General features: G+C 42.3%; 1 protein-coding gene across 1 annotated transcript in view; it reads left to right on the forward strand.

Moving 5' to 3' along the window:
• The window catches only part of LOC126267102 (integral membrane protein 2C), a 41,311-nt gene that overhangs the window by 3,258 nt on the left and 21,500 nt on the right, over positions 1-16,553 (forward strand). Inside the window, exons 4-5 of the mRNA XM_049971994.1 lie at positions 9,953-10,126; positions 10,206-10,320. Of these exons, the coding sequence (XP_049827951.1) occupies positions 9,953-10,126; positions 10,206-10,320 (289 nt within the window). The remainder of the gene's footprint in view (positions 1-9,952; positions 10,127-10,205; positions 10,321-16,553) is intronic.

Genomic DNA, 16,553 nt, shown 5'->3' on the forward strand with positions numbered 1-16,553 from the left:
ACATACCAACCACTAGCAATGCGTCCATTTTGACAGCTGTAACCAATTCCATACTAGTCAGGGCAGTCCCTCTCAAAATAACCAAGGCTCTTGTTGAGACCTTCACAGAGCGTAATTACCCTCTCAACTTAGTACAGAAACAGATCTTCCTTGCCTTCTCTCTCTCTCTCTCTCTCTCTCTCTCTCTCTCTCTCTCTCTCTCTCTATCTATCTATTCAACCCCTCCCACCTCCCCTTCCAACCACAGAGGAGCAGTCCCCTCGTGACTCAGCACCATCCAGAACTGGAGCAAGTGAACCACATTCACCACCAGGGTTTTGACTATTTCTCGGCAGCATGCCCTGAAATAAGGAATATCCTGCCCACTATCCTTCCCAATCCACCCACAGTAGTATTCCACCACTCACTGATCCTACACAATATCCTCTCTCATTCCTACACAACCCCTGCTCCCAGCCACTTGCCTCGTGGCTCATATCCCTGTAATAGTCCTAGATGCAAGACCTGTCCCATACATCCTCCCACTACTGCCTACTCCAGTACAGACATAAGCATCACCTGTCCCATCAAAGGCAGGCCTTTGATGGGAAAAAGCAGTGATTCTAAGCTGCAGTCACTGTGCTGCATTGCATGTGGGTGTGACAGCCAACAAGCTGTCTGTCCACATGAATAGCCAACGACAAACTGTGGCCAAGAAACAGCTGGACCTCCCAGTTTTTGAACACAAGTCTTCTTCATTTTAATGACTGCTTCACTACCTGTGCCGTATGGATCCTCCATACTAAAACTAGCTTTTCTGAATTGCACAGGTGGGAACTCGCCCTGCAATATATCATACTTTTCCGTAACTCTACTGGCCTCAACCTTAGTCAGTCATTGTCCTTACTCATCTAGCCCCTTGCCTGTTTACATCCCAGCACTACACAACCCTCCACTCCATCACCACACCCACAGTCTTCTTACTTCCCTCCCTTTCTGCCGCACCCCTCCCTCCATCTAACTTCATCCCGACTGCAGCTAGCTGCCCCACCTTCTCTCTATCTTGTCATTGTATGCTCCCACAAGCTGCACGTCACTGTTCCCCACACCTTCCTCACGCCAGCCTTCTCCTTACCCCCACCACCCAGACTCCCATCATGCTGTTCACAATCTGGCAACCAGAGACTGTGATCATATGTGTGAGTTGCGTTTGTGTGAGAAAAAGAATAATATCCCTCCACCAATATGGTTGCTAACATGTAGACCTTATCAGCGAGATTCGGTGATAATAAGTAGTGTTTAAAGGTTCAGCTTGGTGGTGATCACATTGTGAAATCTGGCAATGTTCAGATTTTAAAAAAATGCCCAGTAATATAGACAGCGGTACACTTAATATTAATTGATATTCAGTCATTAGCTCACTGTGGGTGATGAAATAAAAGGCAAAACTGAAGATTGCTGTACCACCTGCTAGCTTTGACCCATTAGAGCATCAAGATGGTGGACACCTTTATTTCAGGGTTATACAACATGGTGACCATGATGTCACTTGTTACACATGTGAACACACACAAATAATATGAAAAATATTTAATTGCAGAGGTAAAATTAAACAAATGGTGCAACTGTAAGATGCGGGGGAGGGGGGGAGGTGATAATGAACTAAATAATCAAGCAAACAGAATATTCAGCAATCGACAGAACAAAGAAAAGAAAAAAAAAGAAACTAGTCCCCAAAAGACCTATATAGCTCAGTCCACAATAGCACTTATTCACACACAGCTTCCATAACCCAGTAGGCCTACTGAAAATTTCACATGACCTGTACAGTACAAACAAAAACCTCAAAACCACACAACAATTCTGATATCTAATGCTTCACTTGACTATGTGGCAAAACTGAAGTCCACAGTACCACAAAACCATAACTCTCTTATAGCTAATATCGAAAACCTAACCTCACGAATATAAGTAAAACAGACTTCATGATACATTCCAGTCCAGCATCATTACTAACAACACAACAAAAATTCATAAAAGAAACTGCATTAACACCAATTTTAATATAAAAGACATTGACATAAACACACATGCCATACATACAACAATAAAGGGAAACAAAACCATAAAAACATACTTACCGGTCAGAGAGCTGACACACAAATCTAGTCTACAGTCACTTTTCAGATGGTCAACCTGGACTTCTCAAACCAGGAAATTCTCCCTATAGAACGCCATATGTTCTCCAGCTGGCAACTCCACATGTACTGGTCCCTGGTCCAACATGCAGCAACTTTGGTCAGTCTCGTACCGTCTCCGCAAACATAAGATTTCACATATTTGGCACTTGAAATGAATAACTGAAGAAATTTAATCTTGATTGAGATGTCCCACATTGCTGCTTGCACGGGATCTAATCATGAACTTCATATCTGTAACTAAAAAAAAATGAAATTAAAATTAAATCTCCAACCATAAACAACACACTACACTAACATATCAGAATCCAAATATATATCCTAGCTACTACTACTAACACCTAAATAACTCGCTAACAATTTGGTCCAAACTCGGATGTTATTCCCACAAATGGCTCTGATTGAGTCCAATGTATCATTAGCATCAATCACAAACAAGTTAGAAATATAAGCATCTCATACTAAAGAGTCCCACTGCATACTAAGAAACACCCTCTCCATCACTTATCCATTACCCTGTGTTACCATGAAGTCACAGAACACAACACAGTTTGTCACGGGTCAAAGCAGATGAGTGGTATTACAAACTTCAGTTGACCTCAATAGAGACAATAAGCTAAGCCTTCTTTTTGCATGATACCCAGAGATCTAGTATTAGTGGATCTCACACATTGACAATTACTGCAAGAGAAATTGCAGTATCATGTATTTCAGACATTACAGTTGAATGCAGACTCCTTCATCTAACATTATCAGTTATATCTTCCAACATTTATATGTGGCCTTTAAAACTGTTATTTGACTAGCTTATCAAGTGCAATCATTTTGAGTTTTTGTGGAAAACTACTATCATTTCATTTTTACTCGCTGGTCATGCACAGATTTCATGATAAAATTATTCTCTTCAGGTATGGAATGAAGCAATTTTCTTACAGTACTTAACTATGCACACACATCCTGCAGGGCATACTAGGCAGGAGGATTGATAGGTAGACGAGGCACAAGTTGTCCTGCTTGAGCCACTCAGAAAGCACATCTGATCATGCCACAAACAAGAATTGCAACCACGATACTGGGATTTATAGATGAAGTGCTTGAAACTGCTGAAACTAAATTGCATTTGCTGGTTTCAAGGAATGCCCCTCTTAGCAGTTTGTTACTCCTTTCATAGGAAAGTTCCAGAAATTTCTAAAATCGAAAACATCTGTTACCCACAGTCCCCTGATGAGAATCTTGGTTTTGCCGTGGTTTAGTCCCAAGGATTGCTATCTACAGGATACATAAAGTTTGACATACCTGAAGTATACTGTAGATATAGTGAGGATTCCTAAGTGACTGTTGTAAAATACCAAGTCCTTGTTGCAAGAAAGGAAAAAGATCCAGAATGAGATTTTCACTCTGCAGCAGTGTGTGCACTGATAATCTGCCAGGAAGTTTCAAGGACAAAGATGTCTGGGATTTCATCCAAAATCCTTGGACTGATTTCAACCAAATTGGACTCTGAAAAATCAGGCCTCATAAGTATCGGGATTTATAACCTCTTAGCTCTGGTGGGAGTGGAGAGAGAGCAAAAATGATTTTTTTTTTCCCCACCTCTCACTTATAGGCTGCCTTGCATGACAAACATATTGTGTAGGAAAAGTTTAGGCTGCCTGATCAACCTGCTTTGCAGGCAGCTTACATGTCAGGGGCCAGAAAATGTTTTCCAGGCCCTTTCGTGGTGGGGTGTTCAGCATGAAAGGCATGTTGTGTTGTTGTATCAGTCTGGATGGGAAGGTGGATCGGGAGGGAGAGATGCGGGAGGGGATGGCTAGAGTGACGGGGAAAGGAGGGTACGGACAGAGACTTGGGGAAGAGGGGTAGAAGATAGTGTGGCAGAGGAGGAGACAGAATCTGGAGGGGGTGGGGAGGAGATGGACAGAGGGGTAAGGAGGGGAGGGGCAGAAGGAGGCATGAGGAGGGGATAGAGGTGAGTGGATGATGTGCACAGTGACAGAGGAAGAGTTGGAAAAGACGGAGGGGGGAGATACGTTCAGTATTGTGTCTAACGCATACGTGTGCAAAGTCGTGGGGATAAGGCTTGTGTCTGATAAAAGAAATAACTTGATGCCAGAAAAATAATGGAGAAATTGAATGAGTTATGGAACAGCATTTTAGTTGGGAATGTAATAAACTGTTTGTGTAATCTTGGCACAGTCCAAATCCTAAACAGTGCCTCAAATGAGCAAATAATCTGATGCCACATAGATCAGATTTCTTTGATGCACTTCAACTGTAACAGTTTTGAATGAAACTGCATCTGCATAAATTTCACCGTAATGGGTTGTAATATATGACCATTTTTCTCAAAACTGGGCCAGAACTAATATGAAATCGAATTAGGAAAGTCTAACCAAATCAGAATAATTAATCCCTCTTACTAATGAGATGTATCAGTACCAGTGATTGCAAGTAGCTAATGAACATAGAATACATTTTATAGGTTACTTGCATGGTTCACCTAAGTAGGACACCTCTCTTGAAACATGTTGTGCTGCAAGTGAGCAGGCATGGTCAGGTCATGTAGGCAGACAGGAGAGGTCACTCCTGGACGAGTTACCAGATGGGATGAGTGAACAGCTGTACATGTCATTGCCTCTTAGCCAACCAGCTTTCCTTTCAGGAGATGGCATGAGGCATTGGTTGTTGAAGGCACAGTGGCATTTTCCGTGGGGCAACCAGTAGAGCTGCTTTACAATTTGAATTTGGAAGAAGGAGAAAAGTCATTTTTTAGCTAGGTAAGCAGAGGATGCTTTTGTGAGCAAAACAGTGAAAACAAGGCTTTTTTCGAAGTAAACCTGCTACATGAGATAAGATCTAAACATAGTGGGAACCCCTAGTCGAGGCATCTTTGTGAGTGCGAGATGCCGCCAGGGCCCAGACACCAATGTAAGATATGCCAGGACTGGCTAACGTAAATAAATTAGCTGTTAGAGAAATATGACTGTGCTGTCCAAGGGCCCACTTCATTGGTGTCAATTACAGGACCAATTAATTTATGTGGAATACTGTAATACATGCATACTCTAGCACCTGAAAGCCTCTGATATCCATATTTTTTATGACTGGTGGAATCCCACAACTTATTAAATAATAAAATAAAAATTTGTTTAAAAATGATTTGCATTAAGATGTTATTGTGTGTGGAGTTTCACTGTTTTGGTGTAATAACACACTATGTAGTATAAAAGTAGCAAGATAATGATTACAGTCCCACTTGTGTTAGAAAGAAATGAAGATTATAACTAAGAAATACTTGGACCCACTATGATTTTGTTTTTTGATTAAAGGAAGTTTAACACTGCACACTTAGCCCCTATTATGGGATGCACCTTAGGTGTACACATCTGCAGTGGCACTCTAGGCATACATGTTTGGAATTTCAAACTGATTCACATCAACCGATTACAACATACATGCAGGATATTCATGGTGCAAATCCACTCATGTACACTGGACAACAAAAAAAGGCATGAAACTGGAAGGAGAATATCTGATTTCTTGTAAAGTCATTCATTTGAATTAAAAATTTGTAGGAGCTCATGGTTCCTATTTATTAAGTAATTGTTGCTGTCTTATGTACCTGTCACAGAATTATCACGACGACGACGACAAAAATCCAGGCATTGTTGGGTTTGACCCAGCTGGGTAGAAGGAAAGATGGCAGGGGGAGGTATTCCCTGTTAATTATGGAATTGAGGCTGGAGAAGCTGAAGGTATTTCAGAACTTCGTGAGAGTGGGTGTAGCTTGTTTTTACAAATGCTTTCAGTGATACAGGAAGGAATTTGATCAAGTGACATAGTAAGAGGTAATTTCACCCAGTTGGAAGTAAAAATTAAACACTTTGTTTATTCATTTTGTGAACAGACTCGCTCGCTCTTTTTTTCCTTCTTAACATGTTGAAATCAAAACATGTAATCAAATCAAATTTGAACTTTTTCACAGTTAAGAACCAACATCCAAATCACACATGTAAATTTATATGCAAATTTACTCAGAAATTAGAAATTGCTAACATGCTTTATTATGATGCATTGGGTCATGAGCATCGTACAGTCACCTTTACTCGCCGTTTGCATGGATTAGGATGCTTAATGCTTGTTTGATCTCTTCCATTTCCAGAATATGAAGCAACCAGTGGAAATAATGGTTTTCACAGTCAGCTTTTATAAAAGAAAGTTTGCTGGCAAAAAATATTGCTTATGTTTAATTAGTGGATTTATGTAAATTTGCTCTCTAAATCACCAATATGAAAACCTGAAGTTAGTTGCTGGCAACAGATGCCTGCTGTAACAGTACACCATAAACAGTAGCAAGCAGAAAGCACACACTTCTGCACTTGTGTACATTATGTTGGAAAACAAAAATACGATAGCACATGCTGCCTAACCAAAAACATTGAAGAGAACACTTTTACAAAATACATAGGAAAATACATTAACTTTATTATTATTATTGTTATTATTGGAACCATCTTTATAGATGCTGGCTGTTAGTGGTGCCCCATTGAATGGGGAAAGAAAGAGAAAAGTACCTGTATATGTATAGTAATTGCCATGCTAACATCCAGCCGATGTCTTGTTTTTTAGGCTGTTCATGATATAGATAATAAGTAAAAGATTGTGTTATGCAAGACAACAGAAGTTCCTAGTTGTTCTAAGTGGGTGATTCCTCTGGTTTGTTGGCTGTGCCACAAATTGTAAAAATATTACTTTTCTATTACTTAGTAGAAATGTGGTTGTTTAAGAGTATTGTACCAGAGATATTTTTACCTTTTTTGTGATTGGTTAAGATTTATGGTTGGGTTAATATGGAATTTTGTAGGAGGTTAGCTCAGCTTACAATTAGATTAAGTAGTAAATATATCTATTTACGTGTCTTTCTTAAAGGCAATGAAGAAAAGTATGAGGTATGGCTCATAAGCCTTGGTTTTCTGTAGAAGGTGGTTGGCCAACTGAATGGAAGTTACCATTTGTATTGCTGTTCTCTCTCTGGACTGCCCTCCTTGTGGTTAGTTCATGCCAAGAAGTAATAACAATAATCTAAAAAGCAGTTTATGTTCGGAGCATTTGATAGTACTAACTTACTTCAAGAAATTCAGTTCACGTTAAATGTGCGTCTATTTTATAACTGTGATTAGAGAACTTAGAATAAAATGAGTCTAGGTTCATGATGAAAATTCATAATGGAATTATTTATAATAATAATAATAATAATAATAAATAATATAATAAATAATAATATATAATAATTAGTGATTGTTGGAAAAATAGGAAAAGATGAATACTTTATACAACTTGGTTGTATATGAATTACTAAAGGTTTTCAATAACATCAGTATTGCTTATTTTTTATGTTCAATAATTGTGACATAATTTATCTAGAAAGAAGGGGGATATGTGGTGGTGAAGTGAGAGGTTGCACACTCTCTATAGTACCAATGAATGATGGTCACCACCATAAAAATAATAATAATTTTTTTTTTTTTTACTTGGCTGTTGTTTGGGAGTTGTATCTCATTTGTGCATTAAACCTGATGAATGTAGACACAATGTTTCTGCAAGGTGGAACGACTACAGCTGCTTTATCATGCTTTCTGGTAACAGCTGATTTGCACCGTTTATTCTATAGTCTTATCCTGGCTTTTAGATACACCACATGCTGTAGAGCAGCAAGTACCGTGACAATTGGCGTGATGTCACAGAAAGAAAAGAAGCTGAAATATCATTAATGTCGTTTCATACAGAGTAGATCTAATAGCACAAATTTTTACAAAGTGTTTTCTGACTGAGTGAAGAATCAATACATGGAGGTACCTGAGAAAAGTTTTGATCATTTAGTAGTGTTTTAGATTTGTGAATATTCCCAGTTTCCAGCACAGAAGAGGTTACAAAGGAGTTAGTCCACATATGAAGGAAAGGCACACGTTTGCTGCAAGGTCAGACCAAGAAACATCAACACAGTAATAAAAAATAATGGTGATCATTAACTTTAATCTCAAAAGTTACATTTTACCCCCAACAGAACCTATCACTACATGGACCTAAGTGGAATTTCATGCTGCAGCATTTGCTACAACTAAAAAAAAAAATTAAAAATGGTCAAGCAATCAACTTAATTTTTATTGGACCACTGCATTTGGATCGACCCAAAGGCGTTAAATATCAACAGTTCCAAAAACATTGACTGTCATTATTTGTGTGGGACATATTCAGAAAGTGTCCTGATAATTAAACTGTAATAAATTATTGGGAGATATATTTCTGTATAATATTTGGGGCAGCTCTGCTTCAGAATTTTTAACTACGAGCCGTGCCTGTATGAGCTGCTCTCCCAACTCCTCGCCCCATCTTGTCTGAGGTAGGGCCACATTTAAAACAAGTCATGTGATATATATATACTGGCTCAGCTGTAATTTCTGGATAGCATTTTCTGTGGGCATGACTACCAACTAGTTATCCATCCAAATGAATGGCCACCACCAAACTGTAGTCAAAAGCATAATTGGCCCTCTAGCAGTGGAATATGCTACTGAGCACCATGTGCTGTATTTCAGTGGCCACTTCACTACCAGTGCCATCTGGATCCTTCCCCCAACACTAGCTTCTCTGAATTAAATAGATGGGAATTGTTCGTGCAACACTTTGTTCTATCCTGTGGTATTCCTGGCCTCAGTCTCTGCTAACTGCTGCCACATCTCTATTCCTGCCCCATCACTTTAACTTCTAATCTTGTATTCACTCCGTCTTTCCATAGTCTCCTCTCCCTCTGTTCACCCTCTCCCTCCAAATCCCCACACCCACATCATTGTTGTTTGTCTGCTACTTCCCCTGCCTGTGGCCAGAATGACCTTACAGCTGCCTCATTCCTATCCTCTGTACATGCTGTCTCACCCTACCAGCCGCCAGCCACCCCTCCCTCTCACTCCGTAACTTATCTCACCCCTCATGCACTCTACCTGATGCGAGTCTTCACCAAAGACGAGCTACATTGCTGACACAGTAAAATCTTCCAGGAGCAAGGGAGAGTGTGTGTGTGTGTGTGTGTGTGTGTGTGTGTGTGTGTGTGTGTGTGTGTGTGTACATGCACACTTTACTGCTGAGAAATCAGCATAAAATGGGGTAATCATTAAGTACTTACTGCACTCTTTAACTCTAGAGAAAGGCGTCTTATGAGTGGCAACATATTTCATATTCTTTTTTTTTTCTCATACATTATATGAAAATAAATAATATGCCAGTACCAGACACATGAATCCTTTCGTATTTCCTCAGTATACACAAATTAAGTATAATGTGAAAATTCAAAATATTGAAAGAGAGAAAAGGAAGAAATTTAGGGGATGTTATGGTTATCTCACCTTGTTGACTAGGAAAGCAGAACAGCAATGTTTAAGTCCACCCCTTGGATAAAGAGAGTCCTACACCTTCTCTGTAATTATAACATCGGCACAGCTCCATGGGGTTGTGCAAAAATCTTTCACTTGTAGTGGCAGTAGTAATAAGATTAAAAATCAATGTTTTTATATGTATGTCCTTCCTTCAGGTGCCTATCACTACATGCGCTCTCTCTCTCTCTCTCTCTCTCTCTCTCTCTCTCTCTCTCTCTCTCTCTCTCTCTCTCTCTCTCTTCTCTCTCTTTCCCCCACCCCTCCCCGCCCCCCTCCAAGGAAAAAAAAAATTATAATTTTTTTCTTGAAGAAAGTGAAATGCTATCAAATGATGATTATTTTCAGAGTTGGGCGAGGACCAGGGACTCTGATGATGATGAGTTAAATGAAACCAACAAGCTGGAAGGCTATTTTAAAGAAGAATTTGAAATGGATTTAGTAAATGAAGATTTTGAGAAAATTGATGTTCCTGAATTCAAGGGAGGGCGAAGAGGAAGATTTGTTCATGATTTCAATGCTGTAAGCATGAAATATTATAGGTATTTGTATTATGTATCTAAAATGAAAATCTGAATAATTCAAAGAACCTTTTTTACAGAACAAAACTGGCATTGTCGACTTAGATTCTCAACGTTGTTTTGTAATGCCTCTGGATCGCAGTCGCGTACTGCCACCACACAGCATGTTGGATCTTATTAAAAAAATGTGGAACGGTAAGTTTGTTTTTAAATCTTAAACTGCATATGTAAGTAAAATATAAAATTATGGTTGAACTGAACAGCATCAAATAAGTTTATTGGCAAAACAGCTTTTACATTATTTTAAGGCTGACTTGTAGACATATTCATAATCTGTGACAGTCATAGTAGAAAAGAACTTTTTGTTCAATGGGAAGTGCATTAAAATTGCAAATGTATACAAAAAGTCTATTGTAACTGTTTTGCTCTTCCTTCGATGTTTGTTCTGAAATTGTGCGAGTCACCCTCCAATTAAAACTTACAGTGTGATACTGGAAAATGTCATTACATATGACGTGCACAAAAAAAGTTTCATGGAAAAATAATAGAATGATAGATCCAGTAATTTGTGTGGCACCCAATGTGCACAACAATGCAGAGGATCTCAATGTAACTGCCTAGGATATTAAGAACACTAGTGCCAGTTGTCCACAAAGTTCATGTACCCCAATAAATGCAGTCCGGGGATTAGAATACGCCCAAGGTATCGCTGCCTCTCGTAAGAGGCAACTAAAAGAAGTCTCACACTTTTCGTCCCTATAAGTTCAGGTCCCATTTTATGGTTTGACCTGCCACTTTTCAAATTCTATAGAAGTGCAGGCCATATGGGGAAGGATGCCCTACATGGTGCACGAGTTATCCATAGTGCCCTTAGATTCGATCTCCTGAACCTCTTGTCATGGGCTTTGGATCTCCACCTGCAATTCAACTATTTGGGCGAGGCCACTTTTTTGGGGTATGTCATCTTCTTCCGTTGTATCCTGTCTTCTTTTGCCCCCATGTCAGTATTAGATTTCTCTGTGCCCACTATCCAGCACGGTAGCCAGTCCGTTGTGGTGTGGCCATCATGTACCCATTTGGTGGTAGCCCCCTAACAGCACAAGGATCTCACTGCTGATGCCTGAGCTGTACACTTCCATGTATGTCAAGGAGTAGATGCCTGTCTTCTTGGGACATCAGGACTCCTGGCAATGGTCATCATGCCAGTTGGCCTTTGCTGTGGCTGGTTGGCATCTGTGGGTGGCATCAGGGCGGACGACCCACAGTGAAGCGGACTAAGTCATCTCTTGCTGGTGACCTTATGGTGCCTGCAGTCTCTAAGAAGGGCAAGATCAAATACAATGCCGACAGGTATGACCCTAAATCGTTTCCCTTCCTTGCTACACCATGGGAGTAATGTCGGGCTACAGCACAGAGCGCTATATTCGCCTCGGTATTTAGTCTCTAGCAGAATGGATGGGGACTCCTTTCTATCTATGAAGCCTCAATTTTTTGTTAACATCTCGAGGATAAGTTTGGGGAAGTGACAGCACTGTCCAACTTGAGAAGCGGTGCAGTCTTGATTCAGACAGCATCCCCAGCCCAGTCCCGGACGTTACTCACCTGTGACTGGCTGTGTGATATTCCTGTTTCCGTCACTCCCCATAATAGCCTCAATATGGTCCAGGGGATTATTTTCCATCACAACCTCTTGCAGTCTGATGACGAGCTCCATGTCAATCTAGAAGGCAGGGTGTTGATTTCATCCAGCACGTTTACAGGGGACACTAAGACAACAGGGTTGCTACCGGTGCCTTCATCTTGGCCTTTGAGGGTCATTCATTACCTGTAAAGGTCAAGGTGATGGTTTACCGCTGTTATGTTAAACACATACCTACTTCGGGAGCAATCCCCCCAACAAATGTAGGGGTCATTGGTCCTCTCGCCCATCCGGAGAAGCAACAGCCTCCTCCAGCTCCTCTCATGCAGAAGGGGTCCCTTGGGACCCTCTCTCGCAAGGTCTCCACTGCAGACACTCGCTAGTGGCTAAAGGAGCCAAGAGCTGCTGGATGAAGAGCTTCACAGTCTTCGTCCATGCCTGAAGCTACTTCAGAGAAGTCATCCCAGCAAGTCCCTAAAGAGAAGTGAGAGGGCAAGCAAAGAAAGAAGTCTGCTAAGAAAAATAATCCTCTGGTGGCCTCAACACCACCACCCCTACCAATTATGCACTTGCGAATTAGGTGGCGATCTCGGCATCCCCTGAGGACCTCGATCTCACTGGTGTCTCATCCACCATCGAAATGGCTACAAATACACACTCGGTGGCAGCAGGCGACCCTGAGACATAACCTGCCTCCTTGCATGCTTCATGCCTTTCCAGCCTCGCGAAAATGTCATTCTACAGTGGAATTGCTGCGATTTTTTCCACCAGCTGGCTGAGTTATGGCAACTGTTAAGCTTTACACCTGCTTTCTGCATTGCCCTCCAGGAAACCTGGTTCCCATAAATGCGGACCCCTGCCCTCCACGGCTGTGGGGAATATTAGAAGAACCATAATTACTATAATAGAGTGCCAGGTGGAGTTTGTGCCTATGTCCTGATCTCAGTATGCAGTGAACTGTGCCCCTTCAAACCCCTCTTGAAGCTATGGCTGTTAGGATAAGGATGATACAGGAAATAATTGTCTTCCTGCAGATGGTGCAGTACCTCTGAATGCATTGGCTGCACTGATTCAAAACTCCCTAAACCTTTCCTGTTTTTGGGGGATTTTAATGCCCATAACCCTTTGTGGGGTGGCACTGTGCTTACCGGCTAAAGTAGACAGGTCGAAACTGTCGTGTCTCAACTCGACCTATGCCTCTTAAATACTTGGGCCCTTACTCATTTCAGTGTGGCTCAATGGCACTTACTCGGCCATTCATTTATCCCTCTGCAGCCCAGGACTTCTCCCATCTGTCCACTGGAGAGCCTACAGTGACTTGGGTTGTGGTAGTGACTACTTTCCCATCTTCCTGTCACTCCCCCAGCCTCATTTCCCTAGATGTCTACCGAGATGGGCTAAGCAAGGCAGACTGGGAAGCTTGCACCTCTGCTGTCACCACTGAATCTCCCCCCACATCGATGTGGTAGTTGAGCAGGTCACTAGAAAAATTGTTTCTTTGGTGGAAAACACGATTCCTTGTCCTTTAGTGTGCCCCCTGCGAAAGTTAATACTTTGGTGGTCACCGGAAATCGCTGAGGCCATTAAAGAGCGTCAGTGAGCTCTACTGTGGGCGGCACCCTTCCCTAGAGCACCTAATAGCTTTTAAACAGCTCTGTGCCCGCGTTCACCAGCTTATAAAAAGACAGAAATAGCCTTGTTGGGAGAGGCACGCCTTGGTCATTGGGTGCCATACATCACCTTCCCGAGTCTGGACGAAGATCAGATGTGCTAGTGAGTACCAGACCTCGACAGGTACTCCCTGTGTTAACGTCAATGGCGTGTTATCTTCCGACGCAAACGCAATTACCTAACACTTTGCTGATCATTATGGCCGAACTTCTGCATCAGAGAATTATCCCCAGCATTTCGCACCCTCAAATGGCGGGTGGAAACTAAAGCCCTCTCGTTCACTGAACCCTATAGTGCTCCATTTACAGAGTGAGAGCTCCTCAGCGTCCTTGTACATTGCCCCGACACAGCTCCTGGGCCAGATCAGATCCACAGTCAGATGATTAAACATCTCTTGTCTGACTACAAGCGACATCTCTTTGTCATCTTCAACTGGATCTGATCCGATGGCATCTTTCCATTGCAATGGTGGGAGAGCACCATCATTCCAGTGCTCAAACCTTGTTGGGTCCTGGAGTCAGGTAGCCTATTGGCTCCATGCCAGGGCAGTTTCTGCGTTGCTCTACCATTGATAATCTAATTTCCCTTTAGTCTACCATCTGAACAGCCTTTTCCAGATGCCAACACTTGGTTGCCATCTTTTTTGATTTACAAAAAGCTTAAGACATGACCTGGCAATATCACATTCTTGCCACATTATATGAGTGGGGTCCCCGGGGCCTGTTCCTGATTTTTATCCAAAATTTCCTTTCATTCCGTACTTTCTGTGTCCGAGTTGGTGCCTCCCATAGTTCCCCCATATCCAGGAGAATGGGGTCCCGCAGGGCTCTGTAATGAGTGCATCTCTTATTTTTAGTGGCCATTAATGGTCTATCAGTCATGGGTTCTAGTCCACAGCTTCCAGTTTTCAGCCATGAAGTCGTGTACTTCTGTTGGCGTCGTACTATTCATCTGGTACCAGAACTTTACCTTAATGATGAGCCACTCACTGTAGTGGAGACAAATCGATTCTTAGGACTGGTTTTCGATGCCCAATTGATGTGGCTTTCTCATCTTCATTAGCTGAAGTGGAAGTGCTGGCAGCACCTCAATGCCCTCCACTGCCTGAGCAACACTAACTGGGGTGCAGAGCGCTCTACGCCGCTCCAGCTCTACAGAGCCCTTGTTCAGTCCTACCTTGACTATGGGAGTCTGGTTTATGATTTGGCGGTGCCCTCAGCATTACGTTTACTGGACCCAGTGCACCACTGTGGCGTTTGACTGGCAACAGGACCTTTTAGGAAGAGTCCGGTGAGCAGTGTTCTGGTGGAGGCCAGAGTCCCTCCATTGAGGATTAGGTGTGCACAACTGCTTGCCAGTTATAATGCACACATTCATAGTTCTCCTGAGCATCCGAATTACTGTCTCCTTTTCATCCACGGCAGTTCATCTGCCGCATCGGAGGCCCAGGTCAGGATTTAAGATCGCGTTTCGTGTCCGATCTCTTCTGTCTGAAGTGGAGTCCTTGCCTTTACCACCTGTACTTGAGCTGCTGTCACTTCCTCTTGATTCTTGACATGTACCGAGGCCACAAATGGGTTTACACCAATGGCTCAATGGCTGATAGTCATGTTGGCTTCGCATATGTTCATAGAGGACATATGAACAGCACTCCTTGCCAAATGGTTGCAGTGTTTTCTCTGCAGAGCTGGCGGCCACTTCTCGTGATCTTGAGCACATCCGCTCATGCCCTGGTGAGTTGTTTCTTGTGTGTTCTGAGCCCTTGAGCAGCCTACAAGCTGTTGACCAGTGCTTCCCCCGGCCATCCTTTTGTAGCGACCATCGAGGAGTCAATCTATGCCCTGGAATGGTCGGGTCATTCAGTGGTGTTTGTGTGGACCCCAGGACATGTCGGAATCCCAGGCAACAAACTTGCTGGCCGAACAGGCTGGAGATCGGCAGCCCTGTAACTGAGCTATGGTCACTATTACACTGCAAAGTTTTTCAGCTTTGGGATACGGAATGGCATAATCTCAGTAAGCACAATAAACTGCATGTCCTTAAGGAGACTACGAATGTGTGAAAGATCTCCATGCAGGCCTCTCAGACGGACTCTGTTGTTCTCTGCCTGCTCCGCATTGGCCATACATGGCTAACACACGTCTACCTCCTCCATTGTGAGGACCCACCTCGGTGTCACTGTGGCTCTCATACGACTGTTGTCCACATCCTTCTGGACTGCCCGGTTTTAGCCACTCTGCAGTGGACTTTTATCCTTCCCAACACCCTACCTTTGGTGCTGGGCAAAAATGCCTCAACAGCAGATTTAGTTTTACATTTTATTCGTGAGGGAGGTTTTTTATCGTACCATCTAAGGTTGGGCATTTAGCTTTCTCTCTGAGGTCACCATCCTCACTCCATTTTAACTCTGTCGCACTTTCTTTTCATTTGTTTGTCTCGGTGATCGTCTTTCCCCTACATGTGTTCATCTTGCTTTGTCTTTTTGATGGCTTTAATACCTCCTTCTCCTTTTCCTTGTGGTGTATGTTTTCTCCATTTTTTGTGTGTTCCATTTATTTTCTTTTTAGGTGTGGTGTTGGGTAGTTTTGTACCTTGAGTCTTGCTTGCATCAGGAAAAAGGGATTGATGACCCTGTAGTTTGCTCTCTTTAATACCCCAAACCAACCAACCAATCTGAATTTGTGCACCTTATTACTGATGTTTATAAGGTTTCAGCTGGAATTTGTGCAAAGCTCAGTGATCAGATGCTACTGACACATTTGTCTCAAGTGCTAAACTGATCTCTCAAAGGCCACTCTTAACTTGTGTAGTTTATTTTATGTTTAAATGTGGTTTTCCAGACCTTTTGTTTGTCTAATTTGTATCTGGTCTCTTGAGGTTTAGATACTGCTCTATAATTAGGAATGGGTAATCTGCAGAATATTCTTATTAAAGTGAAGCTGACTTTCCACATATTACTCTCTTCTTGCACAATTCAACGTGAGAACTTGTCGATCCTTCATGTATGCTATATTGAACAGAAAGTGCGCAAGACAACTGGGGGGGGGGGGGGTGCAGGGAGGAGGAGGAGGGCAAGGCACAACACCCACTAAAGCCAAGACCACACAACATATGCATA

This window comes from Schistocerca gregaria, chromosome 4 (genome assembly GCF_023897955.1).
Source record: "Schistocerca gregaria isolate iqSchGreg1 chromosome 4, iqSchGreg1.2, whole genome shotgun sequence".
Taxonomy (NCBI): Eukaryota; Metazoa; Arthropoda; class Insecta; order Orthoptera; family Acrididae; genus Schistocerca; species Schistocerca gregaria.